Below are 26,425 nucleotides of genomic sequence, written 5' to 3'. Positions count from 1 at the left end.
CTCCGGGCGGATCTCATCCACCCCGGAGCCTTGCCACATATGAGCTTTTTAACCACCTCAGTGACCTCAGCAGCAGAGATTTGAGAGGCCAACCCATAGTCCCCAGACTCTGCTTCCTCACTGGAAGACGTGTCGGTGGGATTGAGGAGGTCTTCGAAGTATTCTGCCCACCGATCCACAACGTCCTGAGTAGAGGTCAGCAACACACCATCCCCACTATAGATAGTGTTGGTAGCGAACAGGTTTTCCCCCCCTGAGGCGCTGGATGGTGGACCAGAATCTCCTCGAAGCCGTACTTAAGTCTTGCTCCATGGTCTCACTGAACTCTTCCCATGCCCGGGTTTTTGCCTTGGCGACCACCCAAGCCGCGTTCTGCTTGGACTGCCGGTACCCGTCAGCTGCCTCTGGAGTCCCACAGGCCAAAAAGACCTGAAAGGACTCTTTCTTCAACTTGACAGCATCCCTAACCGCCGGTGTCCACCAGCGGATTCAGGGGTTGCCACCACGATAGGCACCAATGATCCTGCGACCACAGCTCCGGTCGGCCGCCTCAACAATCGAGGCACGGAACAGGGTCCATTCAGACTCAATGTCCCCCGCCTCCCCCAGAACATTTTGGAAGTTCTGTCGGAGGTGGGAATTGAAGCTCCTTCTGACAAGAGACTCTGCCAGACGTTCCCAGCAGACCCTCACGATACGTTTGGGCCTGCCTGGTCTGACCAGCATCCTCCCCACCATCTGAGCCAACTCACCACCAGGTAATGGTCAGCTGACAGCTCTGCCCCACTCTTCACCCGAGTGTCCAAGACATGCGGCCGTAGGCCAGACGAAACAACAACAAAGTCGACCATCGAGCTGCGACCTAAGGTATCCTGGTGCCAAGAGCACATGTGGACACCTTTATCTCTGAACATGGTGTTCATTATGGACAATCCATGACTGGCACAGAAGTCCAACAACAAAACACCACTCGAGTTCAGATCAGGGGGGCTGTTCCTCCCAACCACACCCCTCCAGGTCTCACTGTTTTCTTTTCAAGTTCCTTAACGTTCTGGCCCACATGGCAGCTCTGGTAAAGGTGGTTTTCTGTCGTCAGTTTTCAACGAGCAAAGATGGCAGACACGTTTTCGGGTCATTGATAAACAATGCCAGTCATAAATAAACTTCATTGCAGCTAAAAAGTGAATTTAAAAGCAGTGATGGACATTCTTAATTAGCCTCATTGATCATGTTCATAAATTCTATTTGATCTGCACACAACATTCTCGGCTGCACTTGCTTTGCATTGAAGCTATCAGGGAAAAACACTGGCATCACAGGAATCTCGCTACTTGGAGGGGAAAAAACAGTCCTAAAAAAAGAAACCTTTTACATCTTTTTAAGTCTGTGGCACTGATCCCTTGAGTTAAGTTCTCTCTTCGCCAAACTCGAGTCGTTATAAATAATTGAAAGTCCTTAAATTTGTGTAAACTGACACAAAAAGTGCAAAGCGCAGAAGGTTCAGACAAGTGCAGCTGTGACTTACTGTTCTCAGAAACCTCCAGGATGTAGCGAATGAGAGGACTGTTGCCATCAAAAGGCTTCGCCCAGGCCAGGTCAATGGCTCTTTTCTCAGATTTGCTCAAGACGGCTGTGGGGTTCTCTGGGGCGTGGGGGAGCTGCCTGCAGGGGAACCAAGGGGACCGCTTTGAAATACAAAAGGTGCTCTCCTAACACAGCAAACAGACTGTGGGGTTAGAGAAGTACCGAGCAGTTTGCTTTGCTCTTGTGAAGAAAGAGTCGAACAGAGACGTCAGTTAGACAGGTGATGAAATGTGACTTGACAAGACAGCAAAGATGGTTTCTTGTCAAGATGGACACGGAGGCAAACAAAGCGAGATAGATATTACCAGAGGGGGGAAAATGGATTGAAAGGCATTAGTAGACAGATAGGAGGAAAACGCACCGGCAACGACATGAATAAATGAGGCCAAAGCTGAGGATCATTAATACATGCAGCCATAAATTCAGATAAGCGCAGACAGATTGATATATAAACCTTAAAGCAATGAGCGGAGAGTGAGGCAGACAAAAGGCAGCCGGCCAACAAGACAGCCGATAGCAGAGTGAAGATAGAAACACCGTCACTTTGACAAATCGGAACTTACATGTCACATTCGTATTCTGTTTAACCAGCGGCCAAAACAGAACCAAAAAGGATGAGGAAGGAGTAGATTTAATGGCAAAAACAATACAGAAGTGCGTGAGGAAGGGAGTGTGTGTGTGTATGTGTGTGAGACAAGAAGGGGGGGTCACCAGGGGCTAGAAGAGTGTCAGGTGAGAATGAGGACAAGGGAGGTGAAGAAAAACCGGCATCGTTTAAGTGGAAATGAGTCAGAGGTGTCGATAAGAACAGGCAGGATAGCAGTGAAAGGCTGATGGCGGTGTGTGTGTGTGTGTGTGTGTGTGTGTGTGTGTGTGTGTGTGTGTGTGTGTGTGTGTGTGTGTGTGTGTGTGTGTGTGAGAAGAACATGTTCTTTCCTGTGCAATGGAGAACTTTGAACACTGGAGAGAAAAAGACAAAAGCACAAGGGAGGTTACCTGACACGGAGGTGAGCGCTGCGGGAGTCGTTGCCCCCGACTGAGGTGACTCGGCACGTGTACGTGCCAATGTCGCCCGACCAGGTCTGGGAGATGTGCAGGGTTCCGTCTGCATCCAGTCGCATACGAGGAATGGACTGAACGTTGATCACAGAGCCATCTTTTTCCCAGAAGTGCCTGAAACACAGACTCCTCAGTCAGCGGAATGTTAAATCTTTCATCTGCTTAGAGGCAAACTGAGGCTCCTCTAAACCACAGTGAGAGCTTTTGAGGTTGACTTCAAACTTTTTACTTCAGCTCCTAAACTTGGAGTCCGTATGTGGAGCTCTGGTCAGATTGTTGTCCCCTGGACATTTTGATTGCAGCAGTTCATTAAACTGCAGTTGTCTTTATTTCACTCACTTCCAAAACATTAGAGTAATTTCTGAAAAACATCAGTGACATCTATCCACTGACTCGTGGTTATTTTTCCTCAGAGTTACAGTTTTGATTACAAGAAGATGAAGCTAGAGATTGTTACTGTAACTCTCCTGGGTGTGAAGAGACTGGAGAGTTGCTCAGGTTGACTTGTCACTGAGTTGAAGGAAGTATTTCAGGTGAAAACTATAAACAGCATTAACTTAATGAAAATTAACAGAACACACCTCCAGTTTTGTTTCAAACTTTATTTACCAGACTCATTACCAAACATGACCTGGTTGAGATGTCTTTGTGTGTTTTGTATTATGAATAAAAGTCCTTATGATCTTACCCATTGACTATTGATCGAAGTATTGTATTACCTTCCTTTAATGAACTTTAATGAGGTCTCATTTGAAATCAGTACAGTTTAGAATGAGTTAGCCTGTTTGTCTTTAATGGCTTCAACACTTCTGGGAAGGGTTTCTGTAAGGTTTAGAGATTTTGTAGGACTTTTTGACCATTTGAGGCCAGTCAGCGATGTTGGCTGAAAAGGCCTGACTCACAGTCTCTGCTCTAATTCATCCCAAAGGTATTCAGGAAGGTTGGAGTCTGGACTCTGTGCAGACCAGTTAGGTTTCATCCTTCCAGACAAGCAACAACCTTGTATCTCCATCTTTCATCATTTTATTTGTGCTTAATAATTTATCGACTGTAGATCAGCCTTAACATCCATCTGTGGTTTTCATGGATGACCAAAGAAATAGTCAAAAAATGCATGTAAATTATGACCAGATCATTTAATGAAAAGTGTTTATCTCTTGAAAAGTTAAAGGTTTTTGCCCAACAGTGACATCATCCAGGTTTTTATTGGATCCCCTGAATGCCTTGGGTTTGTAGTAGGGCTGGGCGATATGGCCTAAAATTAATATCACAATATATTGAGGATTTCAACTCGATAACGATAAATGGACGATAACTACAGGTATGCGCAGAAACACAAATTGTCCACTAGATGGGGCTGTCACATGTATTACGATGAGTCACATTTTTATATGACTCAAGGTGGTACAGCTTCTTAAAGGGAGCTTCTTAAAGGGACATGAACTTTGCCAACCTACACACAACTTTTCATTTTTTATTATCAAATTCATTGACATGGGAAAAATTATTACGATAAAAGTCAGAAATTTTGATAACAAAACATTTTCGATTTATTTCCCAGCCCTAGTTCCCAAAACTTTTGGCAACTTCATAAAAGGCCTCAGTTTTGAAAGAAAACAACAACAACAAAAATTCTTTTATCTCCAGAATGGAAAGGTTAGTCTGAGCCCACCAGGAGCAAGATGACTTGCTGCCTTTTTAAAACTCAATTTCACACCAGTTATCTCAAGCATTGCTTCATAAACATTTTCACAGCTGTCAAATTTGCATTACAAGCTCATTCACAAGCAAAACTATCAGTATTTGAGGTAGATTTGTCTATTTGAGCAAGATACTAGACCAGTGTTATGGCAACATCCCAAATGCATACATCTCAAGGTCACATCCACCTCTTGGTAGATCAGACCACAATGTAATCTTACTACTACCAAAATACAGGTCACAATGGAAGACAGGGGAAGTGGTAACAAAAAATATCCAAGTTTGGAATGAGGATTCGAGTGAAGCATTAACGGGCTGTTTTGAAATGACCGATTGGGACCTATTTTTTAATGACAGTGGAAACAATCTGAATACGTTGACAGATGTAATGACCTCATATATTCTCTTTTGCGAAGAAATAGTCACAACTACCAAGCAAATAAAAATGCACCCAAACAACAAAAAGTGGATCACACAGGAACTTAAAATGTGCCTGGTGGAGAAGAGCGTGTGAGGGTGCTGGAGAAAGACTTTAACAGGAGAGCCATCCTTGCAAAAAGGAAACAAACACAGAATGTGGAGCACCAACTCACTTCTGGAAATGCACGAAAGGCATGGCAGGGCCTGAACATCATGATGGGAAGAGACTCTGAGACCCCGCTAGTCAACTGCCATGACTCCATCTCATTGGCAGAACAGCTGAACGTCTTTTTTGCCCGCTTCAACAGCGTTGGCCCGCTTTCCACCTGGGCCTCCCCCACCCACAGCCTCACTGAACCTGCACTGACCATCAGCAAGGAGGTGGTCAACACCATCCTGCGCTGCATCAACCCATACAAGAGCTCTGGCCCTGATGGGCTCCATGGTAGGGTTCTGAAAGAATGCTCCACCCAGCTAGGTGGGGTACTCACCAGACTCTTCCAGCTCCTTCTGGACTTTGGCTGTGTTCCAGAGCAATGGAAAGATTCTACGATAATTCTGATCCCCAAGAAAGCTCATGCAAAAGAACTGGGGGATTTTAGACCTGTGGCCCTTTCATCAGTTCTGCACAAATGCGTGGAAAGGGTAGTGGGAGGACACTTGACAAAATGCATCTCAGACCAGCTGGATCCCCTACAATTTGCTTACAAGGCAAAATGTGGTGTAGAGGATGCAAGTCTCACACTTCTAAATGCTGTCACTAAACACATGGACTCTACACAACCATACACAATAATTCATGGATTTTTCTTCTGCATTTAATACAGTAGACACCAGCATTTTGCTGGGACAGCTTTCAGATCTCCATGTCCAAACAATGCTGCTTTTATGGATCCACAACTTTTTGAAAGACAGGCCACAACAAGTGTTTTTAAGAGGATTTAAATCCACGAAAAGTGTCATTAGCATTGGACTGCCACAAGGCTGTGTTTTGTCTCCAGTGCTTTTCTCAGTCTACACAAACAACATCCGGTGCCATAGTGAGAGAATGGCCCTGTATAAGTATGCAGACGACATGGCACTGGTGGCATCAGTGAAGACATCGGAGGACCTGTCTAAATATCAGCAGGCGGTCAGCAATCTGGTCCAGACATTTGAAGACTTTCACCTGGGGCTGAATATCTCAAAAACTAAAGAAATGTGCTGTGGGGCAGTCAGTGAGGCAGACACATCCCTGTTCAAACCCGTCAGCATACAGGGTCAGCCTGTGGAGCAGCTTCAGTCATTCCGGTATCTGGGAACAGAAATTGATGACCACCTGTCCTTTGCAAATCACAGCAATGGTGTCTACAAGAAAGCGCTGCAAAGACTCCACCTGCTAAGGAAGCTAAGAGCACTCAATGTGAACATGACATCCTAACAATTGTATATGAATCACTGATTGAATCCATTCTAACTTTAAATATTACAGCTTGGTATAACTTTCTTACAGTTAAAAACAAAACACAACTCTCTCGCATTGTTAAATTAGGCAGAAAAATTACAGGTTCACCTCAGATCCCACTTTCTGTTCTTCACAAGCGAGCAGCACACAGGAAGGCTACCCTGATCAGTGCAGACTCAACCCATCCATTGAACCCACATTTTCAGCTAGTTGCATCAGGAAGGAGGCACAGAGTTCCACTGGCCAAGAAAGGTGTCTATAAGAAATCATTTGTTCCCACCGCAATTACAATTTAGAATTCTTAAAGTATTTTTTAAACGATGATAACGTTCTAATACCTTTTAATTGTCTTTTTATGTACTTGTGTGAATGTGATATGGATTGTATTGTAAGGTGAGCCATGTCAAAGGCGAATTTCTGCCTCACTTCAAGGTGGACAATAGTTTATTTATCTATCTATCTTTCATTATTTTCAATCCATTTCTCTTACACCTAGTTTTGATATGAATTCCAAAACCTCCTCATACAAGAATTTGTTACCAACTCCAGGAAAGAGAAACGCTGACCACAGCACACTTCGATTGTAGATTAGAGGTGAACTCTTTTTAACAGCAGAGCCACGAGTACACAGAGGAAATGATTTTCTTTTATTTAACTGCATCCGAAGATGAATATGTATTAGTGAAGCATTTCATCTCCTTTCCTGTGTCTCCTGAAACTCCCCCATCAGAGGTGACCTGCGTGGACATCATAACTCCTAATGGCTGCATATCAAACAGTGAACTGGCATTTATCAGAACTACCCAGCTCAAAAGCAGCTTCAGATGTGGCGTTTTCGTTTAGGTATAAAGGGACGTAATATTCTATTGATCTTTGGGCACAAGGCTGCAGCTCAGTAAAAACTCAGTAAAAAAGCTGCTATGGCTTTGTGACAGCTGAAATGTGGAGGTATTTAACACGTTCCATGTGACATATGGCCTTGTCGGTAGGTGAATGTGTGAAACTATAGTTCATGTGTTTGATGAGAGTCTAATGTGTGTGTGTGTGTGTGTGTGTGTGTGTGTGTGTGTGTGTGTGTGTGTGTGTGTGTGTGTGTGTGTGTGTGTGTGTGTGTGTGTGTGTCAACCACAGGATGGATTTTAACCGCCAGATGCTCCTTCACATTAAGGGTCCTTCACACTTTGTGCTAATTGCGAAACTATTTTTTAAGCGCTCTTAAAAACAACAACAAAGGCTGACGTTATTAGCTAATGAATTATTGTAACATCATTAGCCCTAATTAGAAATGTGAACGTGCATTTCAAACATTTTAGCCCTTTTTGTCACCAAAACATAACTGATTTATCTATTATAAATCACGAAACAGAATGTTACAGTTTGATTATCGCAGTATGTAAAATATTTCCAGCAGCATTAATTTGTGTGCATTAACATTTTTGCTCAGTCTCTAATACTTTCATACTTACATCAAAATCAATCTACAAAATATTATAAACTACAAAATATTATAAACGACTGAACCTTCAGGATGTTTGTCTACAGCTGATTCACATCCAGAATCATTTCCACAGCTTAACAAACATTAACCTAACTTTAAATCTGTGGATTTTGAAACTAGACCAGACTAAGTAAAAATCTAGTAAGTATAAAATAAATTACTAGTGGAAAGAGACACTTGTTCATGTGTGCTTTGATCTGTGGTTTTCACACTGTTTTCAATTTCATTTTTGACCACTTTCAAAGGAATTTTCAAGCTTTTCCATCATTTATTGCTCAGATGAATCAACATTTGAGTTTAAAACCATTTTTTCACCTCCTAATCTCTTAAAACTAACAATATTTGTCATACAACAAATTTTAGTAACAATTTAATGAACTGTGCTAAAAAGTCAGATACTTTCAAAACCTTGAAATATGAATAAAACATGAGCATTTTCAAAGATTTAAAGCTCTCGCAAGAACCCTGTGTGTTATGTTTTTCTGTTTGTTTTCTTTATAAAAAGCATGACTGTATTCAGATTGATGGATTTACAATGTTGTGTTGAAAAACTGCTTCAAAACTAACTGAATTTGATTAGTTATACAATAAATAAAAGAAAATACAGATTAACTAGCCCTTTACAGGGCACTCACCTAAATATTTGAACATTTTAAATTTCAGGGAGGATTTCCCCCTTTTTTAACATGATTTGTTTTCCTTTTAACCAGTTTTCTGCACCTCAGCCGTACACTTGTAAGGACATGAGTCCCCTCCATGTTGGTGAACGCACGCTTACCTGATGATGACACTGGGGTCGTGTGTGACTCCACAGGTCATGATAGCTTTGGTACCTTTGATGACACTCTGGTCCTGTGGGGGGGTGGTAATCCGAGTGCGAGCTGTGGTGACAAATCAAAGATTTTAGGGAATAAGGAAGAGCCGACAAAGCTAAAAAAAAAAAAAGGCAAATGAATTTCAGAAAACTCATTTCAGTAGAAATGACGTGCTGGGGATTGTGATTTATTTCTTGATGGCTTGTCAGAAAAAAATACACCTCAATGATTCCTTGAAATGAAAGAAGTAAAAGTGTCTTTCTTATAGATATTCTCACTGGAGATGCCTCTCAGATTTACTTTCCCTTACAGAACATCAGAAGTTATTTTTAATAAGATGCTAAAGTCCTTAATTGTGTCCTTTCCCTTACCCCACACTACGAGGTCAGCGGACGCCTCATCAATGCCCCTGGAGTTGCTCGCCATGCACGTGTACGTCCCGGCATCGGAGATGTGAGACGGAGAGATGAGCAGACTGCCAGACTCGAGCAGAGTGAACCTGGGCAGCTGTACCGAACCACTGGCCAACACGCGCTCACCTTCATTATGCAAACAGGCAGAAGAAAAAGACACTAATGAGAAAGGAGAGGGAAAAATGTCAAAGAATGGAAGAAATGTTTTAAAAAATGAACTATTGAGGGATTTAAGAATAGAAGCTGGTGGATTGTGAAAAGCAAAAGGGAGTTTTTCCTGATCTTCTATTGGGATGCAACATGAAAATCCTTAAATCCTGCAAAAGGGAATCTAATCAGAATATATTTGTTAAGCCACACAGTCTTGTGTGCAATGGATAACAGAAGTCATAATCTGTGTGTGTGTGTGTGTGTGTGTGTGTGTGTGTGTGTGTGTGTGTGTGTGTGTGTGTGTGTGTGTGTGTGTGTGTGTGTGTGTGTGTGTGAGAGAGAGACCTTTCTGCCAGGTTATAGCTGGTCTTGGAGCTCCAGAGGTTTCACAGTGCAGAATGACTGACATGCCATCGATCACGGTGCTGTCAGAAGGTCCGGCTGTGATGTTCGGTGCAATGCCTGAAGGGATACAAAATACAGACACATACGGAATAAAACGTACAGTCACAAGAGAGTGTGAGAGGTGAGAGGCACTCCAGCATTTAGTCAGTACCCTGTTCCAAATGACTGCACCCATTCATTACAGATTTATCTAAGCCCTACTTGCCTATTGCTACATTTGTCTTGTTTTTATGACTGCAGGTTAAAACTCTAACCTTTGTTTCAGTGAAAATAATTAGTAACATAAAGGAACCAAATGCAGGCGCCATTTAAGACACCTGATCCTAAAACGGATGCATCAATAAACCCTAACCCACAATTTAATCAACTATTAATCTTTTGAAAAGTCTTATGCCTTATTTATTTATTTATTCATGTATTTATTTATTGTTTGTTTTATTTTTCTTAGGTCATAGCGTGTTTGAGATAAGCAGAGCTAATGCACCAGAAACTGTCAAACTACATGATCTCTGCCTCAACAAAACCATTTTCAAATTGTTCAACAAGATTATATTTGAGAGAAAATATTTCTCTACAACTACACTTTTTTGATGGTTTTCTAAGCTGCTGCAGAGACAGCAACAGCTTCTCTCATTTCATTCACAACAGTGTTGTATTCAGTTTCAACATACAGTTTGGCCATCAGTAAAATATCAACAATGCTTAATATTTGATAAGTGAAGAAGGAATGCCTTCCGAAAAAGACACTTGGGGCTGGGGCACTTGTAGCACATTGTTTTCATTTTAGCCATTTTATGATTGAAGTTACATCAAGTTTCTTCTAGAAATCTAAGATATTTAACATTTTACTGAAACAACTCATCATTTTATGACTAATTCACATTCAAAATGGTTTTTGACAAGTTCCTTTTATGTTTAAATTATGTGAAATATATGTAAATGTCTTTTTTCTAATTTATGAAACTTTTTTAATTAAAGCTGAAAAGTCCATTTCCAATTGGAAGAAAATAAAAACTGCCTAGAATATCCATTTTAATGGATGATAAAATGTCTTTCCATTCTTCATATGCTTTTCATAATAGAGGTAATTAGTTTTTCTGCACACCACCTTTAAATGGTATGAACTAGTACCTTGTCTCAATTAGCATTAACAATGCAAACTTCTTACAGCTCCTGGTTCTAGCTTGTGTTTCAGTGGCCGAAGTGAAAGTTTTCAATATGTTAGTTTTGCAAAAATGTTCCTCTTTTCTTTAAACATATTTGGTGTGGTCTTACTGTGTCTAGTTTCTAATTCCATTTTTGGTTCTTTTTAAAACACAGGAAAGGTTTCTCTTTACCTTGCTGACCGTTCCGTTTGCTGACTGCAAAACATCCTCAGAGCTGACCCTGATGGTGGCGTCACTTCCTACTCCGTTTATCCACGGGCAGCAGAGGACTTTGTCGCCCTCTCCTGCCCGCTCTCCCCTCTCCGATGATGCAGTCCCATGCGCAATCCAATGTGTAGACACCATCGTCTCTGTTCATGGTCCCGCATCTACGTCTCCTTATCTCTATAGCTTCTTTTATCCATCTTTTGTATTTCTGTTGTTCGGTGTTTATGATCCTTGTGTTGTCCCAGTCCATTATATGGTTTTCTCTTGTGCAGTGATCTGTTATGGCTGACTTCTTTATTGTGCTTTCTGCTTCTTCTTTTGCTGCTCTTGTGTGTTTTCGACTTGCCGCTTTCTCACACTCCTTTCTGTGTTCTATTGTTTGTGTGTTAAGTTGGCGTCTGGTTTCTCCTATGTATGTTTTATTGCATATTTTGCATGGGATTTCGTAGATGACTCCACATTTTTGTCCAGCTGATATTTTGTCTTTTGGGTGCACTAGTCTGTTTCTAACTTTTGTGTATGGTTTTGTTGGTGTGTTTATGTTGTGTTTTTTCATTGTTGCTCTTATTTTTTCTGTTATGCCTTTGATGTATGGTAAGGTTATCACTGGTTTTGGTTCTTGTCTTTCTGGATTTCTGGTTCTTTGCTTTGGTTGTTCTTTTCTTTCTGTTGTTGTTTGTTGTTTTCCTTCGTTTATTGCCCATGTCGGGTATCCGCAGGTCTTTAAAGTGTGTTGTATGTGTTTGTCCTCTTGTTTATGGTCTCTTTCTTCTGTTATCATGTTTGCTCGGTGATATAATGTTCTGATTACTGACATTTTGTGTATGGTAGGGTGTTCTGATGTCCATAATAGATATTGGTCTGTGTGTGTTGGTTTCCTGTATGTGTTTATGTTTAGGGTCCCGTCGGTCTGCCTGGTTGTTTTCATATCCATAAATGCTATGCTGCCTTCTGTTTCTGACTCATAAGTGAACTTTATGCTGCCTGTGTCATCAATGTTATTCCAGTGTTGTGTTAGTGTTTCGGTTTGTCCTTTTGGTATGATTTCCAGTATGTCGTCTACGTAGCGTTTCCATAATTTTATTTTGCAGTTGGGGGGGGGGGGGGGGGGGGGGCAGTGGCTATAGCTTTTTGTTCCAGGTCTTCCATGAAAAACTCGCACAGGGTGGCTGATAACGGGTTACCCATGGCGAAGCCTTCCAGTTGTTTGTATATTATGTCATCGTATGTGAAGTAAGTGGAGTTAGCTACCAGTCCTATCAGTTGTGCTATGCCATCTGCTGTGAGGTTTGTTCTTTTGTGTAAAGTCTTGTCCTGTCTGATTCTGTTAACTACTATGTCTATGGTTTTTTTTTTGGGTTGGTGTTTTTGTGAACAGGGATGTGACGTCATGTGAGATGAGTATGTTGTTTCTTCTATTATAATCTTTTTTAGTTCTTTTGCCAAGTGACGCCACCATCAGTGTCAGCTCTGAGGATGTTTTGCAGTCAGCAAACGAAACTGTCAGCAAGGTAAAGAGAAACCTTTCCTGTGTTTTAAAAAGAACCAAAAATGGAATTTCCACTTTTCTATTTTCTTCCCTTTTTATCATTATGCATGTAAACACCATCTTTTTTTAGATCCTTACTGCCCACATACACATTAAACCCATTTTAACTGATTAACTGCAAACATTCTGAATTAAAGTAAATTTTATTTAGTCTCTTGAAACTCAAGACAACTACCCAAGTCCACCTCTGGACTTTCGTTCCCACCTAGAAACTTAGCAAATAAAAGGAAACACTGACAGAACAACTAGAAAGAGAAAACATTTAAAAATTAGCTATAATCCCTGTTTGTGACACAAAATCAATCAAACCCTTTCTAAGACGACAGGAAAATGCATCTCTCCCAAAAGAAAGCAGGAACAGAGGGTTTGTTTCTGGAACACAGCGGATCTCAGGAAACAGGAGAAGTGGAAACATGCATGCAAGATGGTAAGATAGAATCTGGGGGATGGAAGAAAAGGAGAGGCAGTGGTGTCAGGGAAAGAGATGAAAATGGGGATGGAAAGAGTGATTTAGTGACTCTGAATATTATGAATTCTGATAACAAGGTGTGGAGTGAAAGCAGCAGGAAGTGCAAAGCAGTGAAGAAAATTACATGTCAGAAATTCACTGAAAAGACGCACAGCGAGAGTACAATTACCATTGATTTTCAAATTCCAGCAGTGACACGAGCTCAGATAAAAAATCTTCTACAAATTCACTCTTGTTTCAGAGATAAGGGAGATGCAGCAAACTCAGCTTCACTAAGTTGTTTTATTGGTCAATAAGTACACAGCTATCATCAGACATTCAATGAGAGCATGTCTGTACATTACACATTCTTTATGTATTGGAGTTCTTTAGTATTAAACAAAACATTACATTTTTCTTTGGTTTCTCACTATTTTTTTTATTATTTGTCAAAGCTTAATTTAAAACCTGGATCCTGATCCGTTTCTGAGGTTTATAAATTCAGATTGCTCAAACTTTGTCTAAAAGGAGCCCTACTACTTCTTTTCATTGTTTTAAGTCAGGAATATATATATATATTTCTAAGGCCTAGACAGCTGACAGAAATCATAATGCCCCCTAGTGGCAGGCTGCAGTATCAGCTTTAGGCCCCGCCTCCTCCACCTACAAGAATGGGATATTTTGCTGACAAAAAATATAAAACCATCACCTCAGACTATATATTTCTGATATATATATATATACATATATACATATATATATATATATTAGCATTTTTTATGTGAACATGAGTAGGAAGGACTTTCAGCCACACACTGGGGCCGTGCAAATTCTGGCTAAACGCAGCAACAACTAAACATTTAAAATGGAAATAAATGGAGATGTGTCATTCATCTATAAATATATCAAAGGCAATAAATAAATAGTTATTGTGACATCATTCTGTGATAACCTGCAAAGGAAATGTTTCTCAGTCACTAATACAGCAATAACGTTTTGAACATGTGATCAAATGGATGTATTTACATTTGTCCAGGTAAATAAACAAGAGGTAACAGTTTGATTTTCTGTTAATACCTGATATATATTGATTATGATAAAAGTGTTGCTGGCTTTAATCTCTCTCTCTTTCTTATTCAAGAATCATTTCCATTTCTGGGAAGTAATTACATCTTGTCATCTGAGAATATGACACAGCTTAGGTAAGCTAAATGAGGATTTAATGTGTTTTTGTGAAAGATATAAAAGCGTGTTTCAACAAAACATCCATATCAGCTGCATTATTAGTCACAACAGCATCTTACTGGTAACAGCCAGGTACGTGTTGGTCTGAACTTCTCCTGCCAAGTTTCGGGCAAAACACTGAAACATGCCCGTGTCGTCAGGCAGCAGCCCGTTGACCTGCAGGCTTCCTCCCACCAGAACCCGGTATCTGGGCATCTTCACCGGGTCGATGGGTAATGCATCCTTGTACCACACAATCTCTGGCTGGGGAACTCCTGCAGAGGGTCAAAAAGGATTACAGACAGTAAGTCTTATTCTTTGTTTTATGGCCCATTTCAGCATGAATTCATTGAAATTCAACAAATGTTAAACAGGTCTCCTCTGACAGGGTTTATCTAACAAGTCCTGACATTCTGACACTGAACTGAAGACGTATGTATGCACAGAGTGCTCACCCTTGGCTTGACAGGGAATATCCACCACCTTCTCCATCTCAGCTGTGATGTGCTTCTCTGGTTCCTTTACAAACTGTGGTGGCTCTGACAGAATGAAATAAAACATAAAACAGGAAGGAAATAGCAAACAATGGAGTTAAAGATGTTGAACAAGATGATCATTATGTGAGCTAAGAAAATATTACTTTAAATATCATAAAATGACAAAAAAAAGTCATAATTTTTTTCCTTTACAGAAAAAAGGGGAGAGCTAAGTCCTAGTCAGCAGTTTGGAGGGAAACATTCACTCACCTTCAGCTTTAAGTCACATCCCAACCTTGAAAAAACATCTAAGTGTTTCAGTGGGATGGGATCAAAGTGGCTCGAGCAATGCTATTAAACTGTTTCTTGAGGCCAACCATTAGTTTCCTCCATTTTAAATCAATAACGTTTTCCCGTTACTGCCTCACAACTTCACAGCTACGCTTTTGCTCGAGTCATTTACTGAAACTAGGAAGATTTGCATCGATTTCCTAACATTTCCTTACTTTGAGATTGAAAACCTAAATACAGAAGTTTTCCTTTTGGCCTATTTGTCTGTTTTTTGTGCATGTAAATGTTTGTAAACCACTCTATGTATATGATATGTGTGTGTGTATATATATATATATATATATATATATATATATATATATATATATATATATATATATTTCATACATGTGTGTGTGTGTGCGTGCGTGCGTGCGTGAAGACTCTGGAAAATGCGACTAAAAGGAATAATTATTCTATTTTTGCTTGTTTGCCAATAAATTGTAACTAGAAGTTTTGAATATTGCCAATGAAGCTCCTTCTTTAATTTTAAATTAAAGATTTTTAAAACATTTTCATTCATCAATAAATTCCAACTGTTATGTATAATTCAAATTGAGTTGTTTCACACAGCAAGTTTTAAAATATGTCTTTGTAATTTTGTACTTAAACATAAAACTAAATAGATATCATCTAATTAAAAAGAGAGGTAAGGAGACAGATGCTGAAAAAATCTTAACAAGAAATTGGGCTTGACAGTATTTTTACCTATGTATCAGAATTTCTTTTTCTAAATGACAACGTTGGAAATGGACCAAATAGCTGAGAACAAAAACAGAAAAACCAAAAATACAGGAAAAAATAAAGGAGGATCTTGTCTTACATTAAACAGAGTAAACCACCAAATATATTTAATGTTTGTGAGTTCACACTTAAAGGTGAAATCAGTCACATCATTTATATCTGTTATCTGTTTTATATCTGTTAACTGCTATGGAGTGGTTCTCCTCTTATCCTTCTGAGTGTTCCATCTCTATGGCCGTCTCCAAGTTTCAGTCCTCCTCTACGTCCCTCGCCCATGGTGTCCCTCAATGTTCTGTGCTGGGGCCTCTTCTGTTCCTCCTTTATCTGCTCCCTCTCAAGCACATCTCTTAATGGGTTCTTATTCCATTTATACGCAGATGACATCCAACTCTACATCTCCTCTGAGCCCCAAGAGATGTCTGAGCTGCAGCTGTTACACACCTGCTTATTAAAGCCAGGGCCCTTATTTATCAATCGTACTTACGAACAGATCTGTGCATATTTTGTGCATGGGAACGATTTCATACATGGTGTGGTATTTACATATGTATACTTTTGCGTGAAAATGTTCTTCAAGATGATAACAGTTTTGACCATGCATAGGAACAGAATCTAGTGGTAGAACGGGGGAACCGCAGCATTGAAGGTCTCAGTTATCCATGCGTGTTCCTCATCCACAAATTATATTTATCCAGTAAGTAGTTATGTCGGTGGAAAAACGGCTTTTGCGTATTATTGGTGCTAAAACCAATAAAAGACACATGACCGACGAGAATCTGACATTATATCCTGACTCGTCTGTGTTATTGGAGGATTTCACAGAGCGTGCACACTGGAAGGAACGTGTTCTCCATGAGCGCATTGATCTCAAAGGAAATCCTTCTGCTATGCTGTGATTTGGGACCCTTTGTGGCATGTGAACGGACACGAGCACCTGGGTACACACATGTGGGATTTATCATTAGACAATTGCGGAGGAACATGCATACAAGAGGCCACCGCATGTTTCATAAATCAGTCTTTTGACTGTTCGTACTCACAATCTAAATTTCGGTCATTGGAGGAAATATAGGACAGTTTCTATGAACGTTTGATAAATGAGGGCCCTGGATGGCTGCAAACTTTCTACAGCTGAATGACGATAAGACTGAGATCCTCATCTGTGCCCCAGACAAGCTGGTTCCCAAAGTCAGAGACGCTCTTGGTCAGCTTGCTTCTCACACCAAAGCCTCTGTCAGGAATCTTGGTGTGACCTTTGACCCAGCTCTCACCCTGGATTCTCATGCCAGTTCTCTTGTTCACGCTTCCTTCTTCCATCTCAGGAACATTGCTAAGCTGAGTCCCATTCTGCCCCACTCTGAACTTGAGACAGTTATTCACACCTTCATCTCCTCATGCTTAGACTACTGTAACTCTCTTTTCACGTGTCTGAGCAGAACCTCCCTGAACCGTCTACAGGTGGTTCAGAATGCCTGTGCTCGGCTTCTGACCAAGTCCTCCAAACACACCCACATCACCCCGCTTCTCCTCCAGCTTCACTGGCTGCCAGTCAACTTCAGGGTTCATTTCAAGATCCTGGTTCTGGTCTTTAGGGCCTTACATGGACAAGCGCCACCATACATTGGTGATCTTCTCAGCAGGTCCCTGAGGTCCAGTGACCAAAGCCCATTGAATGTGCAGCACACCAGGCTAGAGACCAAAGGTGACAGATTTTTTAAATCTAAATGTGTCCATTTCCCCCATTTTTATTACAAATTTTTAAAGTAATTTTTAATTTTTGTGAAGCACCTTCGTAGCAAATGATAATCATGATAAAAATAAAAATCTCACCGAGTACATGCAGATAAGCTCCAGCACTGACTGAAGGCACACTGCTGCTCTGGAGGAGGGCCTCACATTCATAGAAACCAGCGTCACCCACCAAAGGACTAAGAATGGTCAGTCTACGGTTGAAGTCACTCAGACCACTGGTCACCAACACGCCATTTTTACGCCATGAGATACTCAGCTTTATCAGAGGCCTGTGGATGAAAATACAAACCATCAGATGGACTTTGTACACACACACACACACACACACACACACACACACACACACACACACACACACACACACACACACACACACGCATACATTTATAAAATTTTTCTTCCAATAAACAATCCTTGAAAAGCTGATCATTACCTGGCGTTGGCCACACACTCCATGGTGACCTCGGAGGTGCCCGTGACCACACTTGTGTTCCTAGGAGGGATGATGATTGTAGGAGCAATGGGATCTGCTGGACCCCCAATATCTAGATAAAAATACACATTAACACACAGACATACAGAGTGTTTAAAGAGCATTTAGGGACTCTCCTTGATACTTGAGATTGGATTAGAATGTCCCGATAATAAACCAAAGCTCTGTACAATAACACTGAGCAAGCCAAAAGAGCAGAAACAGAGTATGAGACAAAAGACTCAACCTTTCTAAGCACATAGGATGTATTTAAGATGTACCGCACCATGTGATACAATTAAGTCAGGTTTGATTTAAACAGATTAAACACTGCAGGTGTGAAAAAGCATTAAAATAACCTTTAGAAACTTGTAAACCAATAATAGCATCTCACACATCTAAGCTGTAGTGAACAGAGCTAATTCTAATTAAATGTGACCACACTTTCTCACTCCTGCTAAAATACGAACATCTGCGGTTGTACATGAGTAAATTCCAAAGAAATAACCAAATTAAACCAAAAATCTGAAAAGGTGCATATTATTATTTAATTCCATGAGAGAACAGGCTTTGCCTCAGCTAAAAAAAAAAAAAAAAGTAAAGAAAAATGTTTTAATAGCCAAACTGTCCAAAATTACATTGATTTTTCACAAAGGCTCAGTCACATGAGCACGTGAAAGAAATACTATAAAAATAGAGCTGTTAGGCAAATCCTTAGAATAAGATTCTTTAAAGGAACCAGATCCCACAGATAGGGTGTGCAGATGTTGAGGGGTTATTTTGAACTCCACACATTTAATTTCATCTAACTGCTTTTTGTGTGAAACATCTTAATGCTAACTGATAAACGAAACCAAGAACTGACCCTACATAGTCAAATATTTGTTGAAAAAATCTAACCAAACAAAGAAAAATTGTATTTGAACAGCATAAACCAACACTGGGAGGAGAACAGACAACCGTGAGTCCATGAACCTGCAGTTTTGTAAGTTTTAAATCTGCAAACTAGTTTCCTTCACATTGAATATGTGGTGATGCAATGAGCATCAGATGCAGCCCGTGGCTGTGAAAGCCTCGCCCGGCCATGTGCAGCTTGAGATGTGTCATGTCTGCGATAAACCTACAGCAATCTGTCCATCCCACCATGCCCTGGGACTGAGCTCGTGGCTGCACATGTCAGATGTTGCTACAGGGGCTGTCATGACTCAATAATACCAATCTCAGTCATGTACACCACACACACACACACACACACACACACACACACACACACACACACACACACACACACACACACACACACACACACACACACACACACACACACACACACACACACACACACACACACACACACACACACACACACACACACACACCTGAGAGAGGGGCAATGATTGACTGCTAGTCACCTGAAACACACTTTTCCGGACATACAATATCTTTACTACTTCATAAAACCTTTAAACTCAAAAATAAAAAGCTAAAATATGCTAATTAGAGAACCAGAAGTCCCAGACCTGTTAGTACAGAGATGAAGTTAGGTTGTTAAGAACTGATTAGTAAAATGCTTTACCTTGTAAGTTTATTTTAGCATAATTCCTAAGTGAAAATAGCTAATCCACACTATGAAAAAGCTGAGGAAGCTTTGACAGAGTTTTGGGTTGTTAGGATGATGTTTTGTTAGCAGCCATTATTAGAAAAGGTCAGATGTTGTATATTTCACAGCTTTATGAAATCACTTCAAATCTTCCCTCATCTGCTGTCATGACACGTTAAACAGTCGGTCCAAAACTCTAAAAAGGACTTTTAATTGACATTCTCAAAGTGGGGGAAACAGTTTGGGTTGTAGTTAAATAGCAAGTCAACCCCTACCAGAGTATTACTCCACTCCCACTTCCTGTTTGAAAAATGCAGCAAATGCTGTTGCCTAACAGACTGAAAGGGCGGGGCCGCTTACAAATACACACACACACACACACACACACACACACACACACACACACACACACACACACACACACACACACACACACACACACACACACACACACACACACACAGGCTCACAGCGACATTGTGACATCATATGGTACCAGCTAACATTCTACGGTAACTCGTAGCCAATAGCGATGGCAGATTTAAATTCAACTGCAGCGCAGAGTTTTTACCTGACGACGGCACAACACTGACAATTTTAGGCAGAAAACTAACATTTTAACAAAAATGCACTAAAGTGCAAAACTATTGACTGCACGTGTCAGCAGCACGATTAGACATGCATTTATGTAGTTTATTAGGAAAAAAAAGTTGATGTGGGGGTGACTTGCTCTTTAAAGAGACAATGTGTAGTTTTTACCATTAACTCACTCACTGCCAGCCGTTTCCTGATCACTAACAGTCTTCGCTGCCAGCGTTTCTCACCGATTTTACAGTTTTTTAAGAGTCACAGAACGTTGCGCGCTAGCATGACGTCGATGCCAAAACAACCAAAACAAAGAGGACACTCACCTCTTACATCGCGTGTTTCGAGCGTTATCTGTTCTTTCATAATCCGTTGTCGAATTGTGATCGGCAGACGCTTTTACGGTTCGCGCCTCACTTTTTTTTTACAGGAACGGCCCAAAACAATCTCCAAACACATGGATGTGTTGCTTCCTGATCATGTGATCTGTGACGTATGCGGATGAAGATCGACTTCAGGGCTGAGATGATTGTTCTGTCAGTGCGGGGGCTCATTCCGATGCTCAAACAGTAAAAAAAATGCAAATGACAACTTTAGTCATCATTGGCAGTGAACGGTTGGATCTAAAATGACGACTTTAGTCGTCATTGGCAGTGAATGAGTTCATATCTGGAAATATCCATTAAAATGTTGATGAAAATTAACTGAATGATGTCCAGTCGTTGAAAATCATTGGCAGATTCGTAACGTACGTGCACGGGTCTAACATCTTTGGGGGACGCAATAGTCGACGTCATGTTTCCTTCTGGCCGGCTAGGTGTCCTGCGCTTGCCGATGACATCACACTAGATGACTGTCTGTATGCACAACTTACGGAAGGTAAGTTACCACGTTCAAAAACATTTAGGTACTGAGAAACACAATTTTAATAACAAAACTACTAAACACGTTCCAAAACATATGTGAAAGAACAGAATCAAAAAAGGGATACAATATATTTTGGCCGAGTGGTATTGCCATAGTTCTACGTCATTGGCAGGCGCAGGACCTCGAGCAGATCTGGAACCTACAGCCCCGACAAACTAGCATCAGCATTGCATTCTGTCCATGGAATTAACTGAAGGACTTTGAAGGACACCAACGTATGAGGAGTCACGCCGAGGTCACATGCTTTCTGCTCCACAGGTAACAACTTTTACCGTAAGGTTTTTAAACAAACAAACAAAAAAAGAAACACATCAGAAGTGTCACTGCACAAACATACATGGACACACATACAAAACTTCATGTGGCAAATTGCAAACGAACATGTACACACACACACACACAAATGAATGCATGTAAGCATGCACACACACCTCTCCTGCAGCAGCTTGCTCATGTATGTGTGTGTGCATGTGTATTAAGCACACGGGAAACATTTCCATCAGACCTGCAGAGTTGGGACCTCCTGCTAGGCTCTCTTTATAATCTGAATTTTGTTGTGTTGGCGCGTGTGTGGTCTAGCACTTGTATAATCAACTCTGCCATCGCTCTCAACATGTGCCACAGGCTATTTCTGCTCGCCCGCATTGTCAACTGTAATATTTTACCCTTGTCCTCCTCATTCACTTTCATAATGAACTCCAGTCTAGCATGTCATAAGGCGCTGTCTGTTTGGTTTCCTCTTTCATTTTTCTCTACTGAGCTGAGGTCGAATTGCTTCGATTATTGGAGCCCAGTTGTTGCTGTGGAGGCTAAGATTGTTGCAGAATTTTAAAGACTACTTGGTGAGGAAATAGTTTGTTTCTAATTTCTGTTACTATGTGTGAGCCCGCTGCCTGTGAGTAGCTATGTACTCAGTAATAGGAGAACCTAAATGGCAAGTTATTTATCAGAACAAAAAAAGTTTGTGTTTATATATATATATATATATATATATATATATATATATATATATATATATATATATATATATATATATATATATATATTTGTATAGCGCCATCTTAGAGTTCTACAAGGCACTTCACAATCAGTCATCCACCCACTCACACGCTGCCCTGGGGCACACGGACAGAGGCGAGGTCTGCTGAACACCATCCCTAACCCTAACCACCAGCAGGCAGGGAGGGTTAAACATCTTGCCCAAGGACACAACAGTAGTGTCCTCTGGTCAGAGCCAGGAACAAACTTGCAACTTGCAACCTTCCGATTACTGGACCACCTGCTACTACTGCCCTCAACAAATAACAGGACTGTTCATCAACCTATTATCGTTTGTGAAACCAAAAGGGCTGGGTTTTATGAACAAATTCTGATAGTTGGACTTTGTCTTGAGTCACATAAGTAATTGATCATGTCATCTCTAACCCCACAATTCCACTATCTCCGCTCCGCGCCGGCACGAACTCCGCAGCAAAAACGGTCCCGTTGTAGTCAATCAGAGCTGTTCCACTACTGCGGCCGTGCGGCGCAGTGTGCCGCCCGCCGTTCCGCCATCCAGCAAAAATAGGATTGATTCTATTTTTGCCAGAGCACCTCCGCGGTCAATGGACAGAAATCACAACCGCCGAACAGGAAAGGGAGCAAACACAACTTCCGTTATTTCACAATAAATCGATAAACAAAAAGCGTTTTTTGTTTCATATGCACAGGTTTAACAACTTTTAACAACTATCAATGGCGGCTTAACTTTAACTGCACAAAAATAAGCCATAAATACAGTTTCCACTATCAGAGTAGTCACACTTTGTTGATCCAAACACTGCTGATCTCTCAACACAAATGATGGGCAGATTAAACAGTTCATTTCGATCATCTCCCACACGACGGGTGTTTGGATCTAACTTCCGCATTTATTGCTCGGACTGTATCGCAAGATCTCGAAAATCCCACGCATGCCTGTTTGCTCACCTCAGGTCTCCGCACCGGAGCAGAGCCGTTGTAGAGCGGGTATAGTATAATTTGAGTTCGGAAGCGAGCGGCAGTGGAAAGCGGGGGCGGAGCGGAGCGGAGATAGTGGAATTTTTGGGTAAGTGCATAGAGCAGGGGTGCCAATCCTGGTTCTGGGGGTCTGGTATCCAGCAGGTTTTAGTTTTAACTTTGCTTCAGAGCACCTGATATCAATCAGAAGGTGATTAGCAGCCTTTGCAGAGCTTCAAGAGCTGCTGCACAGGTGACTCAACCTCCGAATCACGTGTGTTGGAGAAGAGAAACCACAAAACCTGCTGGATATCGGCCCTCCTCTGGTTTAAAGGTTAAATGACTTCTAAGATTGAAACCATGATTGCATAAATCACACATTTGTATTATTTTTATAGATCCCAATGACTCACATACAGATTTCCATGACTGTAATCTGTGTATGAAATTGATAACTTACTCTCGACAGACAGGGTGATTGGCTGGCTGGTCTTGTTCTCCCCATTCTTATCGTTTACCGCCTGTACGTAGTAGCGTCCTGCATCTGGTGCCACCGTAGACAAGATGACCAGCGTGTTGTCCAAAGTAATTGCACTGAAGCAGGAAACACATCAAAAAGGTGGATGTATTACATAGAACATTTCTTTAAATGCTTTTTTTCATCAGGTGAAAAGAAATTAGATAAATTCACTGAAATAAAAAAGTTAAATCCCCCCTAAAATTACAACTATCATAAAACATTTCCTAAAAAGGCACTCAGAAGATGTAGGGAATAACGGGTTCAAGGACGTAATTTTCACTTAAGAAGTGGGGGGGACACAGGGTGGGGGGGGGGGGGGGGGGGGGGGGTATGGGTATCTTTGCAGTATGTTCTAATGGGAAACAGGCTTCAACACAAACTGTTGTTTTCCGCTTGGTCCTAGAGCTCAACCAGTGTCAATTTAATATAGCGTAATATTGTTTTTGGATGGTAAAAAGTGCAGGGGTCAAAACTTGACTTTGGAAAAAGTGGGGGGGACATGTCCCCCCTGTCCCCCCCCAAAATGACGTCCATGAACGGGTTAGATATATTTGTAGTTTATTCAGGTCCACTCTTGATCCCACCTCTGAAAAGAACATCAAACATTTTACCATTTTAATTACACTGTTCAAGCAGCGTTAAGTCGATTGATTTACAATGTGTAAACATTGTGTAAGTGCTGAACGAGCAGAGAAGAAATATTGACATCCTCTCTTTTCTCAAATATGATGTTCTTGCATAATAAGCTTGAGCAATTAATAGGCTATTTGTGCCCCACTGCTTGCTGTGACCTGCATTTTAGCAGCTAACCACCTTCAATATCGGAAATAACGCCTGAATGAAAAAACACTGATCCAGTTTCCTGCAGCTTTCCTAAGGATCCTAAAACAAGTTTCCTTTTGTCTTTTTTAAGCATTTTCTTTGAGTTTCTTCCTTTGATGCCACAGCCTCAGACTGTGTTTATAATCAATATTTTTTATTATCTGTGTCCATTCAACAGCCTGATAACGTGTTTCAGCTGGATGCCTTCCTTGTCACAGATCTATTCCTCTCATCTTATCCTTCCATGTCCTGATCCCTGCATCTCCTCGGCTCTCTGCAATATGTCACATTCAAGTGTTTGAGTTTTTACACCAAAGACGTTCCAGCACTAGAGGAGAATTGGTGCAAACTATGTTTTTTGTTTTTGTTTTTTTACTTAAAAACACACAAAAATCCAGATCATTAGGTCTCTCTTTTGGTAAATGGTCAGTCCCTCTTCTGTCGTATTCAGACAGCTTATTTTCACAGATCACAGAATTAATGTTTATTCTTGTTTTAAATCAGGCAATTTTATAAACACAGTTTTAAACAACAGCAAATAGCTGTGGTCTTTACTGACCTCTGATTTGTACTTGTATACAACGTTATGAACAGGTCAAGTTTCAAAAAGGATTTATAAACAGCAGCTCTAATATTAAAGTAGCTGACAGCATTTATAAATAATGTTTATAACAGTGTTTATTAATGAAATTAAATGAAAAACAGCCTCAGTAAGGGAAGCTCTACATCAGGGGTGTTTAAAATGTTTAAGCCAAGGGCCAATCTAGTCCAGTTAATGCTCCTTGTGGTGTGTGTGTGTGTGTTTGGTGGTGGTGGTGGGGGGTGGGGGTGGGGGGGGGGGGGGGGTTGTTGTTGGTATTTCTTCATTTCTTTCTCAATTTAAAGTGCTTTTTGTTCATGATGTATGTGTAGAAATGTTTATTTGGATGTTGGAAATGGAAAGATGTTGAGGGACAGGGCAATGAAAGCTTCTCCCTATTCCCCTTCAAGGACCAAAGAGGAATCTCTAAGTCCTCTAAATAAGACATTTTTATTTTGTATTTGATTTAAATTTGTTTGAATGGTCTTAAGTGAATAAATAAATAAATGAATAAATAAATAAATAAATAAATAAATAAATAAATAAATATAGACATGAAAATGTTGATGCCATTTGACACTAACTTCCTGCTGGAACAAAACTACCATTCTAGAAATAAAAACAGGGCCATGTAGAATCCCTCTGAGGCCACAAATGGCCCCTGAGCTGCACTTGGACATACTCTATGTGGTTCTCCATGAAAAACAAAACTAAAACATTGAATAATTAAATATCAGAATATAATGCTGAAGTTGAAGCCACAAGAAATGAATCCATGTGGGACTATACAATAAAAATAGATGCCAAATAACCCTTTTCAGGTTTTCACTTCTGTTGAATCACAAAGCTGTTGCTTCATGTTCAAATATGCCCATTTTAAAAAGTATCATCCCTGTGTGAAGGTGACACATCATCTGTTGGATGTCTTTTTATGGATTCCATTGGTAGTTATTAAACGTCATATTTCATTCAGGATGTTTGAGATTTCAAAGACTGGCTCTAATAGGAGAAACAAATCAATGCATTTTATCTTAGTGATATTTGTCTCAAGTCCCTGGATCTATTATAACTTTATCTTTGTAACCAGTAGCAGCAACAGAGCACACTGCATCCACCTGATTGTAGTCATTTTCTTGTTCACTCAATCAAAAACACAGTAATTCTGGTTTGTGGTAAGCAAGTGTCAAAAGAAACAATACACCTAAAAGTATATGCTGTCAAGAGTAAACCATAAAAATTCCCTTCTGGAATACCTCCTTTACCTGACCAATGAGACAACATGGAATGCCATTTGAAAAAAGTAAAAAACACTTTCTTCAAACTTCAAAGTGCTGTGAAAAATACAGTAGCTGCTCCAGCTTAGGATCCATCTTCAGGCTGATCAATTTTCAAATAAGTCTTGGTCACACGACTCATTTGGGATTCGCTGCACAAGCTGAGACTCCAAACTCTCTTTCTATAGGCAAACGTCAATGTCTAGCTGTTATGATCTGTGGTAAATATTTTATGCCCGCTCACTGGAGCAGTGACATCCTGGACAAACACCTATGAATTATG

The 26,425-nt window shown here is 40.6% G+C and overlaps 1 protein-coding gene across 6 annotated transcripts in view; it reads right to left on the bottom strand.

The window, feature by feature from the left end:
- The window catches only part of sdk2b (sidekick cell adhesion molecule 2b), a 434,582-nt gene that overhangs the window by 57,510 nt on the left and 350,647 nt on the right, over positions 1-26,425 (bottom strand). For all 6 annotated transcript variants that reach the window (XM_015962803.3, XM_015962806.3, XM_015962807.3 and 3 more), the window contains exons 5-14: positions 23,407-23,540; positions 17,819-17,930; positions 17,464-17,654; positions 14,539-14,622; positions 14,164-14,358; positions 9,430-9,546; positions 8,893-9,060; positions 8,485-8,587; positions 2,581-2,757; positions 1,526-1,662 (exon numbers count right to left, since the gene is read on the bottom strand). In XM_015962803.3, coding sequence (XP_015818289.3) covers positions 1,526-1,662; positions 2,581-2,757; positions 8,485-8,587; positions 8,893-9,060; positions 9,430-9,546; positions 14,164-14,358; positions 14,539-14,622; positions 17,464-17,654; positions 17,819-17,930; positions 23,407-23,540 — 1,418 coding nt within the window. The remainder of the gene's footprint in view (positions 1-1,525; positions 1,663-2,580; positions 2,758-8,484; positions 8,588-8,892; positions 9,061-9,429; positions 9,547-14,163; positions 14,359-14,538; positions 14,623-17,463; positions 17,655-17,818; positions 17,931-23,406; positions 23,541-26,425) is intronic.

Source organism: Nothobranchius furzeri, chromosome 16 (assembly GCF_043380555.1).
Source record: "Nothobranchius furzeri strain GRZ-AD chromosome 16, NfurGRZ-RIMD1, whole genome shotgun sequence".
Taxonomy (NCBI): Eukaryota; Metazoa; Chordata; class Actinopteri; order Cyprinodontiformes; family Nothobranchiidae; genus Nothobranchius; species Nothobranchius furzeri.
This window is presented reverse-complemented; position numbering and strand designations above follow the sequence as displayed.